Source organism: Aphelocoma coerulescens, chromosome 2, assembly GCF_041296385.1.
Source record: "Aphelocoma coerulescens isolate FSJ_1873_10779 chromosome 2, UR_Acoe_1.0, whole genome shotgun sequence".
Taxonomy (NCBI): Eukaryota; Metazoa; Chordata; class Aves; order Passeriformes; family Corvidae; genus Aphelocoma; species Aphelocoma coerulescens.
Genome location: NC_091015.1, coordinates 165,763,212 through 165,786,642, shown reverse-complemented (window position 1 = coordinate 165,786,642; position 23,431 = coordinate 165,763,212). Strand labels below are relative to the sequence as shown.

At 42.5% G+C, this 23,431-nt stretch overlaps 1 protein-coding gene and 1 long non-coding RNA gene across 12 annotated transcripts in view; both read left to right on the top strand.

Annotated features, from left to right (window-relative positions):
• TSNARE1 (t-SNARE domain containing 1) overlaps positions 1-23,431 on the top strand; it is a 464,136-nt gene that overhangs the window by 215,870 nt on the left and 224,835 nt on the right. For all 11 annotated transcript variants that reach the window (XM_069005568.1, XM_069005575.1, XM_069005573.1 and 8 more), the window contains one exon: positions 1,939-1,995. In XM_069005568.1, coding sequence (XP_068861669.1) covers positions 1,939-1,995 — 57 coding nt within the window. The remainder of the gene's footprint in view (positions 1-1,938; positions 1,996-23,431) is intronic.
• On the top strand, positions 12,866-15,221 carry LOC138106036 (uncharacterized). The gene is made up of 3 exons (XR_011148892.1): positions 12,866-12,942; positions 14,496-14,675; positions 14,957-15,221. It is a non-coding gene; the product is annotated as an uncharacterized lncRNA (long non-coding RNA).

Sequence of the window (23,431 nt, the reverse complement as noted above, 5' to 3'; positions counted from 1 at the left end):
TCCACTCTCCCGTCTGTGGACTTGGGAATGTGTTAAGTGTGAGTGCAATTCCCGGGAGCCTGGAGCATCTCCACAGGGCTGCTAATGTATGCTTTCCTCCCTCTTCTCTTTCTTTGTCAGTCAAGCAATCATAGGATCATAGAATTGAGGTTGGAAAAGACTTTTAAGGTCATCAAATCCAACCATCAACCCAGCACCACCTGAACCGTGTCCTTAAGGGCCATATCCACACATTGACTGAACACTTGCAGGGATGGTGTCTCCACCACTTCCCTGGGCAGCCTGTTCCAATGCTGGACAAGCTTTTCTCTGCAGAAATGTTTCCTAATATCCAATCTAAACCTCCCCTGGGGCTGCTTGAGGCCATTTCCTCTTGTCCTCTCACTTGTTCCCTGGGAGAAGACATCGACCCTCCCCTGGCTACATCATCCTGTCAGAGAGTTTGTAATGAGTGAGGTCTCCCCAGAGCCTCCTTTTCTCCAGGCTGAGCCCCCCCAACCCCCTCAGCCTCTCCTCACCAGCCTTGAGCTCCAGACCCTTCCCCAGCTCCTTCCTCTCCTCTCGACATGCTCCAGCCCCTCAATGTCCTTCTTGGCACGAGGGGCCCAAAACTGACCCCAGGATCTGAGGTGTGGCCTCCCCAGTGCCAAGCTGAGGGGGTCTGTATTTCCCCTGGCTTAGCCATGACATTATTTTGGTGTGTCTTCACTCTCACGGGAAAAGGAGAAGGATTGTAACAGTTCTCCTTTTCTGCTTGCGGAAAATGGGCAGGCAGCACTGATAATTCAAATGGTAATTCTGCTCTGCTGTTTGGCTGTGCCAGAAAGTTTCCAGGCACATTTTGTGGAATGGATGTGTCACCAAGATCAAGCTGTTTAATAAAACAAACAAATCCTGAACAACTCCAGTTCCTTCATTTGCTTCTTGCTCACCCGCTTTACCCTGGGGAGGCTCTGCTGGAGAGCAGATTTGCTTTGCTTTTAAACACTGTAGTAATGACTTAAATTTAGCATCCCCAAACTGCTTCCCTCCCTGGCAGTGCAAGTTAGGAGATCTATCTGGATTAATCGAAATACAACCTGGACAAACTCTGGTGGCTTTCTTATATCACTTTAATGAGTCTGATGCATGCCTACAACAATGGGAAGGATATATTGTAATTATAGAGGTGTAATGAAATTTGGCTGGCAACATGCACTTAATAATGTGTCTCTATTAGAAACACTCTGGACTGATTGATTTCCCAGCACTTGCTGCCTGTGCCTTAAAAATTAAATAAATAGATGGATGTACATAAGATTGCAGTTCAACAGCACGTCTGTTGTGTAATAGAATTGCATCATCTCTAGTGCTGCCTCATATTTTAAATTATTTACCTGTCCTTTTCAAGAAACTAAGTGTGGGGTCTTTAAATGAAATTATTTCCTGTGTTAAATGAGAATTTGGAATGATTTGGGTAGAGCTCCCCCCCCCCCCCATACACACACATCTTTTTTATGCTTTTTGTTCTCTAATGTTCCTGAGTACAGTCCATCTGAACTGTATATCTAGGTTGGATTTCTTTTATTTTAAAAATTGTCATCAATTCAGAAGTGCCAAAATTAACCACTGCAGTTTGTGAATGCCCGGCTGCGTCAGGAAACCAATCTGAGTGAAAAATTGCTACTTATCCACGTCCTGGCTGTCATTCCTTAAATGCCTGTTTCAGTTTTGATAACCTTGTCATTCTGGAAGCTTTGAAGACTTTTAATGCCTGCAAGACTGAACTTTTCAATGCTTTTATACTCCCTTGTTTTTTCTACAGAGTAAGAGCTTTCTCGATGTCTTTTTCTTTAGAAAGCAGAAGAAAATAGCTTCATATGACTCCTTCCCTAAATATTTGGATGCTGTTTTCTCAGCCATTTTCCCTCTAATTTTTTTTTCTTCTCCTTTTAACAGAAAATAGCAGAGAAATCCAAAGCTCTGCTCCCTACTGGGCAGAGAAGCACCAAGCAGGTAAGTTCACGTGAGTCTATGTGGCAGTAAGTACAGTGCTAAAAAAAAGCTGTTTTCTAACCCCAGTAATGATGCTGAAGAGCTTGGAGCTCCTCCACTGCCTACATTGAAGCCAGTGAGGAGTTTTTCCAGTAGAGATGTGTGACGTCTTTGGAGGTGGATGATAACAGGACTTGGGGAAAAAAAGACTTACGTAAGACCTGTTTAATTATTCTCTGCTTTTCTGTCCTCATGGGGCTGTTTTTCCACTCTTTATGGGAGTTTTGTCTGCTATTAAATATATCAAAAAGCAGTCCTACACTCCCTTTTCCTGGAAATTGGGCTTGTAGGCGCAGTGAAATCACATTCCAAGGACAACTTCATGGAAGGAATTGAGAGGAGTTTTTATCAAACCTTTCCCCAGTTTTAGGAGGGATTATGTATTCTTCTTTCTTTGGCTACATTGCACTGTGCTTAACTATTATATACATATGCAAATTGAGCCTTTTTATTCTCTTTTAGCTCATATTAGGAACTTTTTCAATGAATAAATGCTATATGTAATCAGAGTATATATATTTATTCTGATTTGTGGATGCCTATTCATACCTACTCTGATTACTCCATATATGATGCATATATTAAGTTTCATATGTGCATGTATGTGAATGTATATATAAAATATAATTAGATGCAGGTGTGCCAGTAAACATATGCAAATTATAAAGAATATAAAGATATTTTTGTGTAGATGTATATGTGCATATATGCATATGTGTGTATTCTTTCACAAATATTAATGCAAAATGCTATAGACTTAATACTTAATATCTGTAGGGGTGTGTGTGTGTGTGTGTGTGTTTAAAAAATCTCCAAAGATTTCCAAGAGAGGTTTGATGCCAAAAGATCCTTTGGCTGCAGTATGGGTCCAACAGAGATTAGGTTGGTCTCTTAAATCCTACATGATAAGAAACATGTAGGCATTTGCAACTGATACTGTGCCACCAAAACCCAGAACTCTATGCCTAATTTCAGTGATCATTTCTGATATTTTTGATACTTTTTTCATTTAAGGGGCAGTCAGCAAGTTTTCTCCTTTCCTAATGACTTTTCTCTCCCTACCTTGTTGTGCCACCTGATTTTCTACAACCTCCTTAATGTATATAAGAAATAGTTGTACCTTATAAATTCATTCTTTTGTGTAAAGAAGGGTGGAACGGTGCCACTGAAGACCCCACCATTAGTGCAGATAAATAAACCAAAGCTTTACTATTAACTGTGTTTCAAGCAATTACAATTCTGCCTTAGACCTTGTTGCTTAGGTGGTTTAGGTGTCACTGAAATTAAGTTAAGGTACCAAAGGGCTGATGAATTCCTTTATCCAGAGTGAGGGTTCCCACCACCACCTTTGGCGAGATTGTGCACAGATGTTACTTTTCAGCTCTGTGTTTATAAAAACTAACAGTTTGTTTTTGTCCCTCACCTGGTGATCTGTGTTGAACAGGGGCATAAATAACATATCCTTTAACTGTGGTCAAATCCATCATACATCAAATATTTCTTGGGTCATTTTGTGCAAATTTACTGTGGTTTGTTTTCACACCATCTGTATTGCATCACTTCTTGGGCCTTTAACCACTTTTGTTTGACTGCTGTTGGTGGAGTGGATTGCAGAGGAGGGAACAGCCCTGTTCATGCCTGGGCCACCACGTGGTGGCATGGTCATGGCTGTTCCTTAGGATGTGGGACTCTGCTGGCCATTAACCAGTGCAAATAGAATGAAGTGCTGATTACTGCGAATTGTTGGCACTGGGAGCAAGCCTGGATGAAACCAGATTTTTTTGGTACGTTAAAAATGGTTGATGACTCCAAAACTAACTTCCTCTGGAAGTAAACAGAGTTTTAATATGGGAAAAAAATGGGATGTCAAAATGGGATGACAAAAATACTCAAATCTTGAAGCGAGTAATAGTGGGGTTGGAAGCAAAAGGAGGCTGGAGGAAGAATGGGACAGAGACAAAGCCCTTTGCCTTAAACCAGGCAGGAATCCAACCACTGGGAGACTGCAGCAGGATCTGTTTGGTGTGAGTCAGGCTGAACCAGCAGAAATTGGGTTAAACTGGATCAGCTCAGGTTGTTTCTCCTTGTAGCTGTCACTTGCAGGTGAAGCGAAGTGGTTTCGGTGGATTGCAAAAAAGGAGGTTGTAGCTTGTCCTTGGTGAGATGGTTCTGACTCAGAAAGTCTTGCTCACACCCAAGAGCAAACCTTTTTCATGCAGTGACACTTGCTTGGTCTGTGGACACACGAGCCCTCATGCAAGAAAAAGATGAAAATTAATTCACATCTGCTTCAGCTTCCCTGTACGTTTGCAGCTTCCCATGTCTCCTCTTCTTCCTCCCTCAAGTACAGAAAAGAGAAAAATTAAAGGTACAAAACCTGCTGAAGGCAATGTGGTGGTACGATTAGTTTTAACTTATTATTATTATTTTTCCAGCAGCAGATTGGCCAGGACATGCAAATTTATGGTTCCCACAGGAACTGTAACCTGACCACCATGTGAATGTATTAAGGCATTAAAGTTAACACCCTATACAGTAATGCAAAATACTACATATGTTCAGGAGACCTGATTTACGGGCCTTGTGAAGCTGCACAGTGACTTGGTGCAGATCCAGCCCTGATTCAAACACTGCTCGCCTGCAGGGCTTTGTTCTCTTTTATTTATACTTAAATTTATTACAGCAAGTTGTAAAAGGTCTGAAGAATGCTCGTTTTTCTGGATGCCTGTCCCTATAGTTCTCTCCAATGGTGAGTGGGAAAGGTGAGATGTTGGGTTACACAATCCCTAATAATTTCCCTTTAGGGAGTAATTGATTCCCTAGACCCATGTAACAGGTAAAAATTGCCATGGGAAGCCTTGGGAAAATTAGTTTCCTGCCCATTGTGGTTTGTTGTAAGTACTCTTTAATTGAGTTTATTTGTTTATAAAGGCAAAATAAAGGCATTGATCCAAAATTCCTTGAAGCCTGAAGTTATATAAATTCTTAATCAAATATGTGTTTGTAGGAATGTGTTTGTGTATAGACAAATCGATGGAGTTCTATAGGTGCATATCTTGAAAGAAACAACTTTTTACTACACTAAATGATCATTGTTGAACGTGCCTTGTGGCAACAATTAAAAAAAACCCAACCAGATGCTTTCCCTTGAATCTGTGAAAGTAATTTTAAATATTCACCTACTAGCCAAAATAAGACCTCAAAAGGCTCTTTAAGGGGAATTTTGGAAGGTAGTTTCCAGTTTATGGGAATTGATGGCACAGCCTACAGCAGAGACACGATTTGGGGATATCTGCTCCTGAATATTTTTGGGATGGGCTTCAAATCCCACTTCTCCCCCTGAACAGGTGCACCAAGGTGTAAACTCCTTCTCCCAGGCAGAGTCCAGTGTAGGAATGGCAGTGTTTCAGGTGTCCCCTGGAGCCTGGGGCAGCGTGGTCAGTGGCAGGAGAGGCTGGACAGCCAAGCAGACGTGTCCTCTTGGGTGGCATCTGTGTTCTAATAGCACAGGATAGATTATCCATAATATTAAAATAATTAATGGTAGACCGTGGAAAATCCACAACAGAGCCAATAATGTCTCTGAGCACAGGAGATGAAAAGAATCCTTCTTTTTAGTTCTTTATAGTTATAGTGCATCCAACTTCATCTGCTTCCGACAGAAAGAATCTCTTGCTGTGCCCATGGTTGAATAAGTTCAAGTCATGGGGCTTGGAGCAACCTGGTCTAGTGGAAGGTGGCCCTGCCTGTGGCAGGGGGTTGGAACAAAATGATCTTTGAGGTTCCTTCCCACCCAAACCGTTCTGGGATTCTCTGAAGTTCTCTCTTCTCCACTAATGGGGAGAAAAGTGGGTTTTTCTCACCATGCAGACTTTGTGGGTGGTTCCCCCAAGGGAGTGGGAGAAGGGGAAGCACAGCTCTGTTTTAGCTGAGGAATGAGTTTTTATCTAAAACCTCACCAAAAATCTGAACAGACTTTTGTGGGTTTTTTTTTGGAGAAAACTTTCCTAGCAATATTTAGAAATTAAAATTACAGTAATTGTCATGGTGTAATGGCATCCCTCTTCATTTCCTGCTGCTCACGGGGAGAGGAAAGGATAACTACTGCTCTGGAATATGGCAGTTGCCAGAAAGATGCCTTTGTTTCTTATTCTATGGGCCTACTTGACCTGTCTCTCAAAGGTCAGTAAATTATGTTTCTTAGGAGCACAAAGATGGGTAATAAACATCTATTTGCATATACAAGCTTTTTTTTTTTCTCCTGACTGCATTAGTTCATTCTTGCTTTAAATGGACTTCCTTCCCACAGGAAGCATCATTTCTCCCTTTCTTCCTCTGTTTATGAAGTTGTTCTTTTTTATGTGATTAGAGTAGAATTCTCATTTTGGGGGCAGCACAATCCAATCCTTGGCTTTATGGGAGAATAACTTTTTTTGGCAATAATGTCTGCATAAACTGCATATATGGATGTGTGTGTGTGTAATGACTTTGGTTATTTGGGCTTCTATTTTTAGCAGGCCCTTGTCATGGCAGGTGTTGTATAAGCACAGCTACTCCCTTGTGCCATCCTGAGGACCTCACAGGCTAAGCCAACACCAACAGCTTATTTTGGACAATAATTAGTGATGAGTTTTTAATGCAGTGGGTGCTTCTCATGCTCCTCGTGTTTGAAATCAGCTTCCACATTTGTGAGAGGACGTGGTGTGTATTTTCCTGAAATGCAACATTTAATTTCTCACAATCAAAATACAGCTTTTGCCTCGGCAAATGGAGCTTTTTATTTACACATTTGTCTTATTGACTCCACCATCTTATCTCAGAACTCATCCCAGTTCCTAATGTTCCAGTCTGGCTGCATTATCTCAACAATCAAGCCTTAGCTTTGGTGATAATTTATCTTGCATATGTGGTAGTAATTGCTATGTCTTTTCAAGGTCATTTGGGATGCAGCTACTTCTGTAGAAAGTGTTATTTCAATAATGTCAACTTTGTTTTAAATGACTGTGCATCCATTAAAAGCCATATTGTAATCAACCCACTCCCCTGTTCCTAGGGTTGTCAATATGGAGCATTTAAATCACACAGTTATTTTTTCTTGACTTTACTCAAGTGTGGGCTTTTGTTTGGTTTTAAAGAGTTTGGGTTTTTTTAAGGCAGTCATTAAAGCAATTTTCTTAAGAAAATTTAAATATTTTCTTTTCTTTTCCTGCCTCTTTGGGGGTAGAGAAATACATTCTCATAGAGGGATTTAATAAGTGGATGGAAATAGATTCACACCTAATCTTTTAATTTGTTCCCTGCATTTTCAATGGAGGTGGAATCTATTCCGAATGTCCCAAAGTACTCTTCTTGCTCTGCTTCCTGGGAGGGGAAGGTCTTTTCTTCTCAGCATGCCCACGATCTTGAAAAAAAAATTCCAGTGGGCTTTAAAGGCACAGAAGTTCTCTAAGTAACCATTAAACTCCCCTTTTGTCAGGGGAATGCAGAATTTTTTCAACTGTAAAACTTAAAATGAAGAATCCTGAACCAGAGCCCTTGGGAAAACACCCAGATTCCTGGTACTGCTGGGAGCAGGTTTTGTGGGACACCAGGAGTGCTCTGGGCTTCAGTAAAAACATGTAAGAAACACCCCAAATGCTATTCTATCTTTAATTGAAGGAATTTTCAAAAGCTGGAGGTATGAGCTTCCAATCTCCTTATCCTACAAGAGAAGAAAAATAAAAAAAAAACCCAAACCTATATAAAAAAAGGAATGTGTATCATCAGGTTTGGGGGGAACTGGCCTTTTCCTAAATCCCCAAACAACTTGAGCATTGTGGATTTTCCTTGGCAATCCTCTACCGAGTGCCTGTCAAGGGATCAGCCCCCTTTGCCTGTGTCTGCTGGTGAAACTCCAGCTGCCTCTATCAGCACCCAGGCAAAGAACTGAGTTTTCATTAGCTGGGTTTTGGTCAGTTAAGGGTTTTTTTCAGTTTGTTTGTTCCCTTGTGTCGTTTTCTTTATTTTTTCTTTTTTTTTTTTTTTTCCTTTTGTTTGAGTGAGAAAGGACAGAGGTTTCTGTGTGGGCAGAGGATGAAGGCGAGGAAAGGGTTTCTTTTGTACGAAGCCTCCTCCAGAGCAGCTCGCTGGCTCCTCTACCCCAGCTCTGAGTCACTGCTGGAGCCGCAAACCGAAGGGTTGTTTTGTCTGGAATGTGCCAGCCTCGTCCCCAGCTCTGCAACCCCTTGCTTTTATGCTCCCAAATCCTGGGAGACATTTTCCTCTCACCCCACGCTGGCACAGACCCCGCTGGGAGGGCTGTGCCCAGGGAATGGTGACACCAGGGTCGCGCAGAGGCGTTTGAGGCCACGGGATGAAACACGGCCATGAACCAGCCTTGCTAATGGGAGAGAGCACTTTGACAGGGAAAAATCTATATTGTGCCCAGAGGCTGGGACAGATCACTCAGCTGGTGCCCACATTATTGTTCTTCTGTAGCCAGAGACAGCTCTGCAAATGTTTTTCCCCACTGCTTGTGGTGGCTGCCGGGGTGGTTGCTGTGCTTCTGTCTCGTGGAATCACAGAATGGTTTAGGTTGGAAGAAACATTTAAAACAGTCCTGTTAAAACCCCCTGCCATGGGCAGGGACACCTTCCACTAGACCAGGTTGCTCCAAGCCCCATCCAACCCAGCCTGGAACACTTCCAGGGATGCAGCATTCACAGCTTCTCTGGGCAACCTGTGCCAGGGCCTCACCACCCTCACGGGGAGGGATTTCTTCCAAATATCCAATCTAAATCTACTCTCCTTCACCTTAAGGCCATTCCCCCTTGTCCTATCACTCCATGCCCTTGCAAAAAATCTCTCCAGCCTTTCTACCCCCTTAGGTACTGTCAGTTCCTAAATTTAAAGGATACTGCAAATGCACATCTTCCTGCCGCATCAGGTTCATTCATGGAGGGGGTCGCTGCACCCATATAGATGAGAAAAGCATTTCTCCCCTATCATATGAAAGCCAGATGTGGTCTCAAGGAATTCTGAATTTTCTTTCCTCCTGAGTGTTGCTTTTTACCCAGTGAGTGTGGGCAGTTCATGGTTCCAGTCAGCACTGCTGGCACAGATTTGTATATCTATAAATATATGCACGTATCTGTCGATATCCACACCAACATCAACATAAATAAATACAAATAAAAAATAAAATGAAATATAACTATATAAATATAAATACAGTGGCAGCTGGATGGACACTCACCTTGCTCAGAGAGCTTTGTCCTTGCATGCAGCTTTTCTGGGCAGTGAGGGTCACCTCTGGCAGCACTGCCAGATCTGTGTGACAGCAGTTGAAGAGGAGAGCAAACACAGGCCAAGATCCCAGAGTTGACAAAATGTAGGCTGGGTCTGCAGGACGTGTGTGGCCACAATGGCAGTACTATAATTATTTAAAAAATGAATTAAAAGCTTGAATTTTGTTCACTTTATGGGCTTCACTCCCCTGTATATTCTTTTTTTTTTTGTCAGAAGCATAATTATATAGTGAGTGTTTCTTCCCAGTGGAAGTGGTTTCTGCTGGAGTGAGGCGGCTGCTCATAGAACCCCATCCACTCCTCCTTCAACCTCACCTTCCCTGAGTTGCACTGCAAGAGTCTAAATTGACTTTTGCCCTGGTGAGCATCACATGCAGCAACCAGAGTAACAAATGTGAAACCTTACTGAGTGTGTCACCTTGCTCCAAAGTGAATGCAGTGTTATTTAATACATTTAAACCCCCCTGTGGAGATGAATTATTGAAAGGAAGGAAATTGTATTCTTCTAAACCCACTTTGATGGCTGCATTTATCACATGATTAAATGGGGACAGCAATGGTATTTTCCCACTAAGAAATGTGTTTGGAAATATGTTAACCCTTGCTGCACCAGGGTGAAGACAAAAATAACATTTATTGGCCTTTCTAGGGCATGTCTTATTTGTTTTCAGGGTCTAAATAACCATTGTTATTTCCACCATAAAACTTTAAGACATTTAACCTCTTTCAATCCTGTGTACAAGGCAGTGCTGTTACCTCCCCTGTACTGCATCTCACCTATGAAATCACAGAATCATGGAATGATTTGAGTTGGAATGTTCCAACTTTTTGCCATGAACAGGAACACCTTCCACTAGACCAGGTTGTTCAGGCTCTTTCAATTGGTCCCAATTATTTCTGATTTAATGAAAATACGAGGAAACACAGCATCATGCTTATAATTCTGATTCTTTATTCTGTTCCTTAGTTCTGAAAACTGTAACCCAAATTTGTGTTGTTTTTGCCAAGTTAAACTTCTGCTGATTTACTGGTTTATTATAGAGTTTCATCCTCACTTTTAATGATAATCCAGGATGCTGAAATTCCTTTGGAGTTAACTTGTAAAGCTGGACATGTATCAGAGAGGTAATTTATATGCAGTGTCATTATAAAACACAACAGGTTCTGTAGGATAAGGCATGTGGTGCAGATAACATTTCAAGTAGTTATTTTTGAGTTGATAGCAACAGTCTGTGTGATAAATAAAATAAATGTGTTCACCTAAACACAGATGGAGGTTCTCCACTGCAATCTCACAAACTTCTTGATTTGAGAGGGTGCCTCTGAAGCAAATAATTCCTTTAAGTGTAAGAGAATTTTTCACCCAATTGTCCCAAATATGAAACAGGTGGTGGTTCAGAGCCACCATGGGCAAACCCTGATGAAAATTCCAGGATATGCTTCCATAGATAAGAATGGAAAGGAGTTGGACTTGATGGTCCTTATGGCTGCTCTCTAATTTGAGTTATTCTGTGATTTCTGTGAATGAAAAAACTGAGCCTTGAGTGTTGTTCATCACTGCCACTGTTGGGAGCAAATCAAAGTTGTGTGGTTGGTACCTGCTGAGCATCACCCTTGTCCCTGCTCATCCCTGTAAAGTCTTAATGAATCCTGGGGGAAGTGATGCAGCCAAGCCATCACAGATCTTCTCCTCTTGTGGGTGTTCAAATGGGCAGTTTGTCACTTCAACAGTGAGGTGACAGGACTGCATCTTACTGTGTCCCCTGCAGTAAATCACAGTAAAGCTTTGCAGTGCCCCTTCACTAATGTGCTTTAATTAAAGCTGTGCTACCACGTGATACGCTGGGATGAACATTAGGTCACTCCAGTGAGCCTTGGATTAATTTGGTTTGGTGCAAAAGGACTTTTTCCCTGCTCCCTAAACCAGTTAAGACCTTAATCTGACCTCTTGTCTCACTGTCTTCTCCAGATGCTGGAAGGGAGCTGGGAATGGTAGAACAAGGAAGGCTCTTCCTCATGGGAAATGAAAGTTGTTCTGCCCCTTTTTATGCAACTTCCCAAAGCCAAACTCACAGAAAAGAGGTTCCCAAGGTCCTCCTTGGCACACAGAGACCGTGCCATGGAGAAACCTTTAGTGGCTGTGTGGAGAAACTGGATGAAACCACAAATGTTTACTTCCATGAACCCAGTTTTCCATGGGGCAAAGCTGAAGATCCTGTTTCCAATCCGTGCAAGCCCTGGATTTTTTTGTGAGCTGTGGTTTGCACACCTCACTTGGATGAAATCAAATGCTTCAGTGTTTTATTTTCTACCTTCACTGAGTCTGTAAAGTCCTGAATGTAATAAAACTATTGAGATGTTTCCTAGAATCTTAACTCAATATTACACCTGACACAATTGAATCTCTTGATCTGCTACATTTCTTGCTTTAAGAAAGATTTTCCTTTCCCCTTCCCCTTCTCCTTTCTGTATTGGGTTACATTCACATGAAGAGCTAAGCAGTGATGTGCTGAGAAACAAAGATGATTGCTCTAAAAAAAAAATCCAAAAACAAAACAGCAAACAAAAATAAAAACATCAAAGCATCTTCTTGCAATCACAACTGATTTCTGGTGAGCAAGGAAGGTGTTTTCTCCCTTTCTGTGCCCAGCAGTTTGTAACTAGTTAGATGATTTAAGGAAAGAGACTGGGAATGTGGCTCTTATGTGCAGCAGGACATAGTGACCTCTTCTGGAAGCTGAGCACTGGGAAGTTTGATGGCCCTACGGTGGGAGCTCCTTCATTGACCCCTATATTTAAGCATGATTAAAAGCACCACTGAAGAGTCAGGCACAGGGAAAAAAAAAAAAAAAAAAAAAAATCTTTCACAGCAGTTGCTGGGAGTGGGGTGAGGGAAGCTGTGGATGCTGCACACTTTGGAGTGCCATCTGCTGGCACAGGACTCGGATGGATGTGGGAGCCTGGTTTTGCAGTGCTCAGATGAAAACGGTGTCAGGGAAGCCCTGATGAATCACTGAGATGAGAATAAACTCTGCAAAGAGTTGGGGTGAAACAGGGTGTTTTGTGTGTCTGTTGGGGACAGAATCCCTTGCTCGATTGTGGAAATCTGCTCCATGTCCCCTCTCTGTACTGAGGAGAACACACATATTAAACAGGGTTTAAATAAGTATAACATTAATGATCTTGTGTATAAATATATGACTTCTGAGGTTCCTAGGAAGGAGGAATTTGAGATTTAGTGCACATCTGTTGGGAGTTTGGCAGTTTTTAGCCTCAGCTGGTCTGGTCTCTGCAGGTCCTCTCTCCACCCAGTTCACATCGTTTTGGCACTGAAAGTGAGCATAGGTCTTGCTCGTCAGCACACCTGCCTCAGGCACAGTAGGGTCTGGAAGGCCATCTGATAAATGGCAGAAGGTGAGATGGTGACACATTTCTGGTGTAGCATGGGGAAGTGCTAATTTGCTATTTTTGAGTTTAAAAGGTCCGTCATTTTTTAAATGAACAAGAAACCTCAGCTCATCAGTGTGAGAGCAGGTAATGGTGATAGCAAATGGTGTTCACCTGTTGGGCACCTGCCTGCCTGGTCGGAGCTGCCAGGCAGTCCCAGACTGCAAAAAGTGGGGTATGAGGGAGTGTTTTGCACAAAAAGGGGGAAAGGGATTTTTATTTACAGAGACCCATATTTTTTGTTTAAATCTTTTGGTGTCTGCCTTCTTTTTTGTTTTGTTTTTTATATGTTTTGTCCCTCGTACAAAGAGGCTCGTTTTACAAAGATGCATTCTTTGCATGTGGGCTGTCATTTGTTTTCTTGTCCTACACCAATCCTGTTTCTCTTGAGATGCATTTTATTTTGGGCTTGATGATACCCAGTGTTATAAAACCTTTTTCTCCTCCTAACATTGCTTGTTGCTTCCAAGCCTACAGGCACTGACCCGTTGTAGACTTGAGTTCACACAAAATCCCTTTAATCACCCTTTTGTCTTCTTGACTCTCCCCCTGTGCCCTCTTCAATCTCAGAGCTCACCAGTGCTGCTTTTTTCCCTTCTAAGCTGTGAGGAGCAGAAAAACGTTGCAAATTATTAACTGACCACCAAAGCAAAGGTTTTAAAATGTGTGGTCTGGAGCTTTGTGGGCTTTTTTTGGAGCTGCTTTATTTGGAACTGCTTCTTTGTTTACAAACTGGTGATTGTATATAAAACTTGATACTAAAGAGGAGGTAAGTTGGGAAACCTTCCAATGCTGAATTTTAGTAGATGCCCCTGCAGACCACAAACAGTTTGCAAACTGAGATGTTTCTGCTCTGTAGGGGGAAGAACCCCTCCCCATTTGTGGTGTGTGGCTCCTGACCGGACACCAGTGCCCACAAAAGCTTCATTGCCACCCCCCTCAGCTGATCAGGGGAGACAAAATGTAGTGACAGGCTTATGGGTCAAGATTAGGACAAGGAGAAATCACTCACCAGTTACTGTCACCGGAAAAGCAGGCTCGCTTTGGAGAAATTAGTTTAATTTCCTATCAATTAAATCAGAGTACGATCATGAGAAATAAAACGGAATCATAAAACGTCTTTCCCTTACCTCTCCCATCTTCCCAGGAGAACTCACTCCTGAATTCTCTGCCTCCTCCCCACCAGCATCACAGGTGCATGGGAAATGGGGCCAGTTTACCACAAGTTATCTCTGCTCCTCTTTCCTCCTCACCCTGCTCCAAAGTGGGGCCCTTCCACAGGGTCTCAAGTCCCACCAGCAAAACTGCTCCAGCACAGGCTCATCTCTCCGCACATCCACAGGCCCTGCCAGGGTTCTCTGCTTTGCTGTGTCTTGGGTTTTTTGTTCTGTTTCTTTTGTTCTGTTTTTTTTTTTCATGATTCTCAAAAGGAAATGGAAATTGGTGGGTCTGGATGTGTTTATAGAGGAATAGGTTGAGTAGCTATCAGGTGCAAGGACTTTTTGCATGCAAAGAGCCTATAGCATTGGTGTGTTTCCTGGGTTTGTTTATCCACTCTTTATCATGGAATATTGGGTGTGGGAATGGGAGTAAACCTGGCAAGTGAAGTCAGACACTTTTGTGCGGCCCCTTGGTGAAAGCTCCTGTCTCTGAGAGCAGAGGAATCAGGCGACAGTGTCTTCATGGTGAGGAGATTTGGAGAACATCCTGTTTAATTCCTGCTTACAGAGCAGGAAAGATGGAAGGGAGAATGGAAGTATTTCAGTGAGATTCATCACATGTGGTTTCCTCTTCAAGAAAGAAGTGTAGTCATTGCAGATGTTGACAGGAAGTCATTTTGCAAAAGGAGTGATGTGACACCTTCCTCTGTTCATTTCCCTGAGTTTCTACTGAAAAGCCAAGGAACGGGTGAGATATTTCATATTTATCCACATCATTACATTTAACACCTCGGAGCTTTCCTTTTGATATCCTCTGTTAATTCCCAGCATCACAGCAGGAAACAAATCAATCTCCACATTCCCTGCTGCAAATATTTGGTGATAAGGTTACTGATAAGCTCTAAATTAGTTTTCATAGTTTCAGAATGCAAAGTTATAGATGCTATGGTCTTACATACCATGGCAACTGGCTCCTCTTGGCAGGTTGCTCCACTGCCTATGATAAAGATGACTTTGGATTCATTTCAGGACAAGTGATGTGAGAAGACCGCTTGTCTGCAAAATCTTTTCCATCAAGAAAATTCCTTGTGCTATGATTCACTCATGCCATATGTGGAGGAATTAAATTCTGGGTGAGACGCATGAAGGAAACCCCAGTGGAGGAGAAATGATTTGACAGCTGATCCATAGAGCTCTTTCAGCCACCTCTAAAGAAAACGCTGCGATGCCAGTATCGGTTTCATTACACATCTGGGCTTGACTCATCTGCTACAGGGAAAGAAGAAAGAAACCCAAAGAAATAATTAAAGTTCATTATTGAGTGTATATGAAATAGTATTATTAAAGTATCTCCCTCACATTTATTTATAACCCTTCTTCCTGACAGAGCCTGACATGTTTCGCAAACACCACTGAATGATTATATATTCTTTGCCCAAAATCTGAGGATGTTGCTCTGCATTCTATTCATCACTTGCTCAGTCAAAATTTATGTTCCCGCACAATCTGTACATTTTCTGAGATCTCTTTGTGTAGGTACATTACTCATGAGACCTACCAGGCATATTTAAAATAAGTCAGGGTGGAAGGCCTCAGATTTCTTTCAGAGAAAGCCAAGTTCTTCTGAGGAGTGTTGGACTGGGCACTGTCACTGCATGACAGGGGGAGACTGGAGGAGAAGAATATCTCCATCCTCACACTCCAGTAGACATGTTTTGGTTGGCAGGATGGAGTTATCAATGACGACACTCATCCAGGACAACTGAGCTATCATAGCTCCTCTTGGAAAAATTCCTGGGACTTCAGGATGTGGGCAATGCTCAGAACCTTTTCTGAAACTCGGCCAAGTGTAGTTTCTTTTTTTTGACCAGCGTAGTGATTGTTCCTCTGTACTCAGCACTGGTGAGGCCACACCTCAAGTGCTGTGTCCAGTTCTGGGCCCCTCAGGTCAAGAGGGGCTGGAGTGTGTCCAGGGAGGGTCAGCAGAGCTGTGGAAGGGTTTAGGGAGTCAGTCCTGTGAGGAGAGGCTGAGGGAGCTGGGGGGGCTCCGCCTGGAGAAAAGGAGGCTCAGGAGGGACCTTCTTCCTCTCTACAATTCCCTGACAGGAGATTGTAGCCAGGGCAGTGTTGGTCTCTTCTCCCAGGGAACAAAGGACAGGATGAGAGGAAATGGCCTCAAGCTGTGCCGGGGAGGCCCAGGTTGGACATTAGGAAGAATTTCTTCATGGAAAGGGTGGTTAAGCACTGGAAGGGGCTGCCCAGGGAGGTGGTGGACTCACCATCCCTGGAAGTGTTCAAGAAGCGACTGAACGTGGCAGTTGGTGCCCTGGTTTGGTTGACAGGGTGGTGGTTGTTCAAAAGTTGGACCTGATGATCTTGGAGGCCTTTTGCAACCTCAGTGATTCTGTAACTCTTACAAAACTTAAGCCCATATCAGCGTCCTTGGGAGACTGGCCCAGGACACACCTCAAGGGCTTGTCTCTTCTCTGTGTTCCCGCTGGTCTCACCCCCTTCCGTTTGCCAAATGAGACCTGAAAATAGATCCGAGGAGTATGGATTAGCTGTGTGGCTTTGGTGTATTAGCACAGCTGTGTTTGAGCTGAGCAGCAGCAGGGGTAAGAGCACAGGCAGTGGATGCAAATAGAAGGACTCCAGCAGAAAGGTAATGTAAACTCCCCAGGGACTTTAAAATGCTGAGCCAGATCGATGCTCCTTTGCTGATGGAAAGTGTCACCTCCCTCAGCAGGCAGTGTCAGTGATTCAGGGAGAGCTTCCCATGGAGAAAGTCGGTGTGCAGCCTCGTGATTATGATAAAATATGCAGGGATATTGTGGACTCAGTCACCTTCCGCAATTTGGCGTGGAAAATATATGTCCAACCCTAACTGTGCCAACAATTTCTTCTCTCAGTCTGATCTCAGATAAATACAGAGTTTAGTATTTATCTGGAGGAGCAGTTTTTTCCAATTTTTTTTTCCCATTTTTGTCTTTATTATTAGAAGTACTCTGTGGCAAGAAAGATTCTTTTCCAGAATGTGGGCAGAATGTTGGTTTATCTTCAGAAACTAGTGGCAAATATTTCTTCAAGAGAAGAGAGATATTTTTGCCTATAAATGAGATTTCCTGCTCCCCAATAGTTGGTCTGTGTATGGTAATGAAGGAGAAACAACAGGAATTTGTAGATTTTCATAATGGCTACTCTGGTTTTGGAAAGATTCTCTGCCTTCCTTCTCTCACCCTTCCTGCTGAAATATATCAGCACTAGCAAGAGTTCCAGTCCCTGTGAGGGTCCTATGTTGGCCCCTGTCATACCTGAGTGGGAGATCTGTGCATTTTGAAGGTGACCTGGATCTGCCTTTGGCTTCCTTTTATTCACTTCCATGCTTTCTTTAATCTTTGAAAGGTCCCCTTTCTGAGCACCTTTTATGTTCTTCTTTCACTCTTGCACAGTCCCTGCTCTCATTTGTTTGGCTGTCCCTCTTCCTTTGTCACCATCTCTGCTTTCTCCCCTTACTCTGTTCATGTCATTCTCCTCTGTAAAATTCTTGAAAAAGCGTTTGAGAGCAAACAGCACCGAAGCCATTTCCTTGTGATGGAAATCCCCCTTTTATAGCATATGATATGATCAGTTACATTTCTGCCCATAACCATAGGATTAATATTTAAATTGTGCTTATTGACATAATGATACCCATTGTGAGACTAACAATATAAATGTGCTGGAGGAACAGCTAGGAAAACAAGATAAGAGAGTCTCAATGCCCAGGGGACGTACACAAGGTGGAGAGTAATAGGGAACATTAGGTATTTTGCTCATCAACAATTTTTCAGTGAAAGAGGATTTAAAAACTGCTGCAGTTTTCAGTATGTTAAGAGTGTGAGGTGAATTGGGATTAGCTTTTGTAGTGACTCCATGTTATAACAAACTACTTGTGGCTCAAGCTTAGTTTGTGAAGTTCCTCATCTCACTGGAGCCTGTGGAAGTCCAAAGTGTCCTCAGAAAATATTGCTCTTTTCTTAGTTGAAAACTTGAAAAGATGTGAAACAGGGTTGATCCAGGGTTCAGAGTTTGAATGGTAAAAAAAAGTCAGTTTCTGCCTGATTTCTGCACTGCCCTTTAGGAGAATGGGGCAGCCTCCTTGGAGAGAAGAGTAGTGATCTTCATAACTCAAAAGTAAAGTGTCATGCTGGAAAGTAACCATCTGAAATGAGACAAACATGTTCAGTACAGGTACCACTGAATAATTAAATATCAAAAGCCAAATAAAGGTGGAAATAACTTGAAGAGACATCATGGGAAAATAAAGGATCAAAAAGGACTGCATTAATAGGCAGGAAAATTTTTCTGTAGCCTTCACTAGGATAAAAAATCCACCCTCACCAACTAAATCCCAGGAATTATAACTGTTTTCTTGGTGATATTATATTTCTTGGTCAGGATCCTTCCTTGTAACATGAAAACTCAGCCTGGAGCTTGGGAGAGAGGAGGGTGGGATTTGAGAGGAAGCCAACTTTTCCACAGTGGCCTCAGCACTGCAGTACATCCTTCTTGGTCCATATTGGGCCTCCCTTGATTGATATAAATTGACCTCCAGGCTTCTTCTTGCTTCTCACATTGTTCTGAGCACTAAATCCAGGGCAAGCAAAGACCTCTTGTCTGACCCGAGCACATTTCATGGATAATCTCTGTGTCTGTTCTGTAAACTCTGTAACATCTTCAAAAACACAGCACTGAGCATCTGCTTCCTCCTCTCTCCCCACCACTGGTTTGTTTCTAATGAAATATTTATTAAGTGAATGATATTTGCAGTCAGAGAAGGAGATAATTCATGCAAGCAATCAGCTCTGGGTTAACTGGAGAATGAAAATGTCTTGGACCGTAGCAAAAACTCATAATCAAAGGGCTCCCCAGCTATCCATCAAACAATCAATTACTGTATCCATTAGTCCCCTTTCACCACACATTAGAACAATTTACTAGACATGCTAATGTCCGGGTCATTGCTCCTTAAGGATGAGCAAACAGCCGAGGCATCTATCAAAGTTTTGATGCAGTGTGATCTCATACAGTGTGAATATATAGCTTAGATCACTTCATATTCTCATGGTGTTGAGTCTATTAAAGACCTGGTCTGTGAGGGAGATGCTGGTTGCCTCCCGTCCTCACCAGCTGAGGGAAACTTGTCAAAAGAAGTTGAACATTTCACATGATTCTGCTTTCTGTGTGGTGAGACAGAAGGTCATTCTGTGTGGCAGGTAAATAAACAAACTGCACATCAGTAAAACAGAGGTGGTTTTGTCGCTTCTTTGTCACACTGGCCAGGTAATTGCAAACATGTTTTCTTACTCTTACATGTGCCATGTGGAGAAAAACAGGATTTCTCCATGAGGAGGGAATCCAGGAGGCAGGTTCTAAGGCATCACCCCAGATTTGTCTTGCCTCTCTGTCCTCATCTAGTCCCTGACAAATCTACTGGGAACTCAAACCATGCTGAGGGAATCTGTTAATTTCTCCACAGTGTGGATTTCTATCTCTGAAGGCAACAAAACTCTTTCTACAGGTAGCTGGGAGAAACAAGCACATCTTATTGTACTCAGCTGAGCTAAGTAGGATATATTGTTTTCCATGGGGGAAAAAAAAATCTGTGTGGTTTTCAGTCAAGGGATTTTTTTTGTGTTGTTTTGGTTTGTTCTTTTTTTCCCCATCTCCCTTGGCCACAGCTGGGCACGTGTAGTGTAAGTCTCTACTTCTGAGCCTGACATTCAAGGCTCCCTTTACAGTCTATGACACAATCTCATGTTAAGTAGCTGTCAATCTTTTTAATCTGGAGAATAGGGCTCTTATCTCCATTGACTTTATTGACCATGTCTCCATTGATTATAGTGGGAGTCTTAATCAGGAGCTCAGAGGTCAGTGCCTCCACTGTGGGTATGTAAAGCTTGGAGAGGTGGATTTCTGGCAGTTCAATTTCTGCCTGATCAATTCAAACAAAGATATCCACTGTGCAAACATCTCAATTTGGTGTTAAGAGGGATCCCACTTACATGTCAATGGCACCAGTCCTGAACCAGCATCTGCCTAGTTTATCCCTTCTTCTCTGAATGGCACTTGATATCTGATAGAACAAAGTGGCAGCTCTGGTAACAGGATAAAGCTCTTTGTCTCTATTGCCAGTTTGGAGAAAAGGCAAAAAAAATGAAAGGCAGAACTTTGTTGGGTTGAATCTCCTGCTGGAGAAATACACTTCACTGTTTTGAGTAGACAGGGAGCAGAAGGAAATAAATTCCTGCAAACATCCTTTCTGTAGTTCACTGTGATCCCTTTGCCCCACAGAATTCATGGGTTCAGTGCCAGTGTCTGCACACAATTGTGTTAGTGAGGGGCTTCTTGTGCAGTGAAAATCTGGGTTTATGTGATAAAAATCTCATTTTCATGCACACAGACTTTCAGAGGAACAGCAGAAAACTGTCCTCTTTCCACAGAGAGTCCTGCTCCAATGTGGGTTTGCAGACAGAGGTCTCTTTCAGGGAGTGAAATATGGTTTTAATTCCGTGAGTGTGTCCCAGCCTTTCAGAATCAGTTCATTACTTCTTTATTACTGTAGGAGTGGAAAATGACCAGATTTGAGTTCTTTGGGACTAGGTCAGATAGTTAGGAAAATTATCAAGATGCAACAAGTCAACCAATCCAAGCCCCATGCAGCATTTTTGAGAGTGGACTTTAACATGTGACAAAATTTCTCCTGTGTTTGGGTGGAAGTTTCAAACAGAAATATATTTTTATGGCACAAGCAATGAAATCTTGGAGTTTATGACTTGGGAAGGGCATTGGTATGTACAGAGAGAATAAAAAAGAACACGAACAGGGCAAATGAAATAACATGAGGTATATAGTCTATAAACATCAGATGAGAAAATGAGGGAGCTAAATTAAATAGTCTTGGAGAAAGTATCAATAGAGACATGATTGCAGTCTATAAATACTTTCAAGGTTAAAATACAAATGAAGACCAGGTGAATTATTCACGGAGTTAAATGATAGAAGCCAGAATAGCCTGATGTTAGGAAAGAAACATGTAGGTTAAGTGCTAAAACTAATAAAGAACACTCATGTGGATGGTTAAAACCCCATCAGTTTGCAAAGTCAATAGCACAGTTAAAACAGAAGTAAAATAAATAATAATGATAGTGCAATAAAAATCTGTGGTAGAAATTATCTGAATGTTTATCTGTGGCCTCTCCTGCCTCTGACGCAGTTAAGGCATTGTCCTGATATTAACTGGAAAAATGGGCAGATTATGGACGATTTTGTTACACGTCACGTTCCGGAGGCGCTGAGCTGAAAACCTTTCAGCATTTTTTTATCTTAATCCTTTCGCTGAATGCTTTATTTTGGAAACAGTTTAGGTAGCTTTTCAATCCTCATGAAAGCCTGTATGCTAATGGGGTGGTGTGGGACTGAGTGAGGAAAGGTTAACATCTCTGTGAGCGTATATCAGCGAGACAGCACGGAGCACCTGAGGATAATAAAGCTGCTCTGCACCGCTTCTCTCCCTGAAACTTCCTATTTCTTGTCACTGTTTGGAAGGTTAAATTCACTTCATCCTGCCCTGTAAAGGACTCATACAGGATAAATTAGCAAACTGCCAAATTCTCCCTATTTCATTCTCCCTGGACAAACTAACTCAGAAGCAAGATTTTGTTCCCTTCAGCAATGTTTACTCTTCCTATTTTCATTATTTCACTTTGCAGGCACTTTGGTGCCAAATATACCTCTGTGTCCAAATTTCCCTAATATCGTTAGTTTCTCTTCCTTGAGACATTGCCTAGATCTGTAATAACTCTATCACTATTCTTGAGGAAGAATATGATTTTCTTTCTGCTCTTGTGTTTTTCTCTAAATCAGTAAATATCCTGACTTGATTTGACTTGAAATTCAAGTTGTCACTCTTCATTTTTCTGGAGATTGAAGCTCGCATCCTCTGAACAAAGTCGACTGTTGTTAAATATCTCCAGTAAAACAATGTCCTCTTGCCCATGTCAGCCCTTGCTGTCAGAGCACACAAAGATCAGGGCAAGCATTTAATTCCCTTCAGTAAAAAGGATATTTTAAGGTTGTTTACAGGTGGGTAGATTAGGCTGAGTTAGGTGGGAATTATCACTGGCCAGGAAAAAGAACCATCAACCCCTCCTGCGTGGACACGTGGGCACTGGGAATGTCCCCATTCATGTTTTGGGGCTTTAGTGGGAACACTTAGAGGGACAGAATCCATTTGGCCAATTTTGTTGAATACATTCTCTTTCACTGAATGTATCTTTAGGAACAAATGCTACAGAACCTTTTGATTGTAAAGTTCCTGTCTAACTGGGCTCTGCTGTGCAGTGCTCTGCCATAACTGTGCACTTAAAAAAGACAACACTGTAATCAAATTCTAATTTCCAATCATCTTTATTTCATCCCAGTATTGCCACTTGGATGATTGTGTCCCATGAGGTGAAACATCTGATGTTTGGAGGAAAAGGGGGAAAAAAGTTTGATTGGAAGCATGGGGAGATTGTAATAGGAAATCAATTCTTTGTTCCCCCCAATGTAATAAGGACATGGATCATTTGTAGTGAGTCCTGAGGAGGCCACAAAGATGCTCAGGAAGGTGGAGTACCTCTGCTCTGGAGACAGGCTGGGAGAACTGGGGGTGTTCACCTGGAGAAGAGAAGGATCCAGGGAGAGCTTAGAGCCCCTTCCAGTGCTTAAAGGGGCTCCAGGAAAGCTGGAGAGGGACTTGTGACAAGGGCCTGGAGTGCCTGGACAAGGGAAAATTACTTCAGACTGAAGTATGGTAGATTTAGATTAGGTATTAGAAAGAAATTATTTAATATGAGGGTGGTGAGGCCCTGGCACAGGCTGCCCAGAGAAGCTGTGGCTGCCCCATCCCTGGAAGTGTCCAAGGCCAGGATGGACAGGGCTTGGAGCAATCTGGGATAGTGGAAGGTGTCCCTGCCCATGGCAGGGGGGTTAGAATGAGATGATCTTTCAGGTGCCTTTCAACCCAAACCTTACTCTGGTTCTATGATTATTCACAATGAGACTCTTTTGTCGATGGTGCCAAAAGTTATGGTGGGATGATGAGGTGTTGTCCCATCCTGCTGCTCAGAGCTCTTCTCCTACTTTCATCCTTCTCTCCCACAAAGGGGGGACCCCACCCTCACCTTGTCTTGAGTCCCCAGCCCCATTCCCATCAAGTGACCACCCACCCCTACGAGGCTCTTCCAGATGGGTGGTGACAAGATTCCTCTGATTTTTGTCCTGATTTGGGATCAGGCTTTTGGGCAGTAACAGAAACATCCTGGCAGTGCAGGGGCTGTAAAATGGGCAGATACTTTTTATAAAGAGTCACTAAATGAGAGTGATTCTCAATCTCAGGCTCTGAACATTTGCTTGGACACTGAGCAGTCCACTGAAACCCTGCCAAAGGCCAGGAACGAAGAGAGATTAAAAAATTGATGC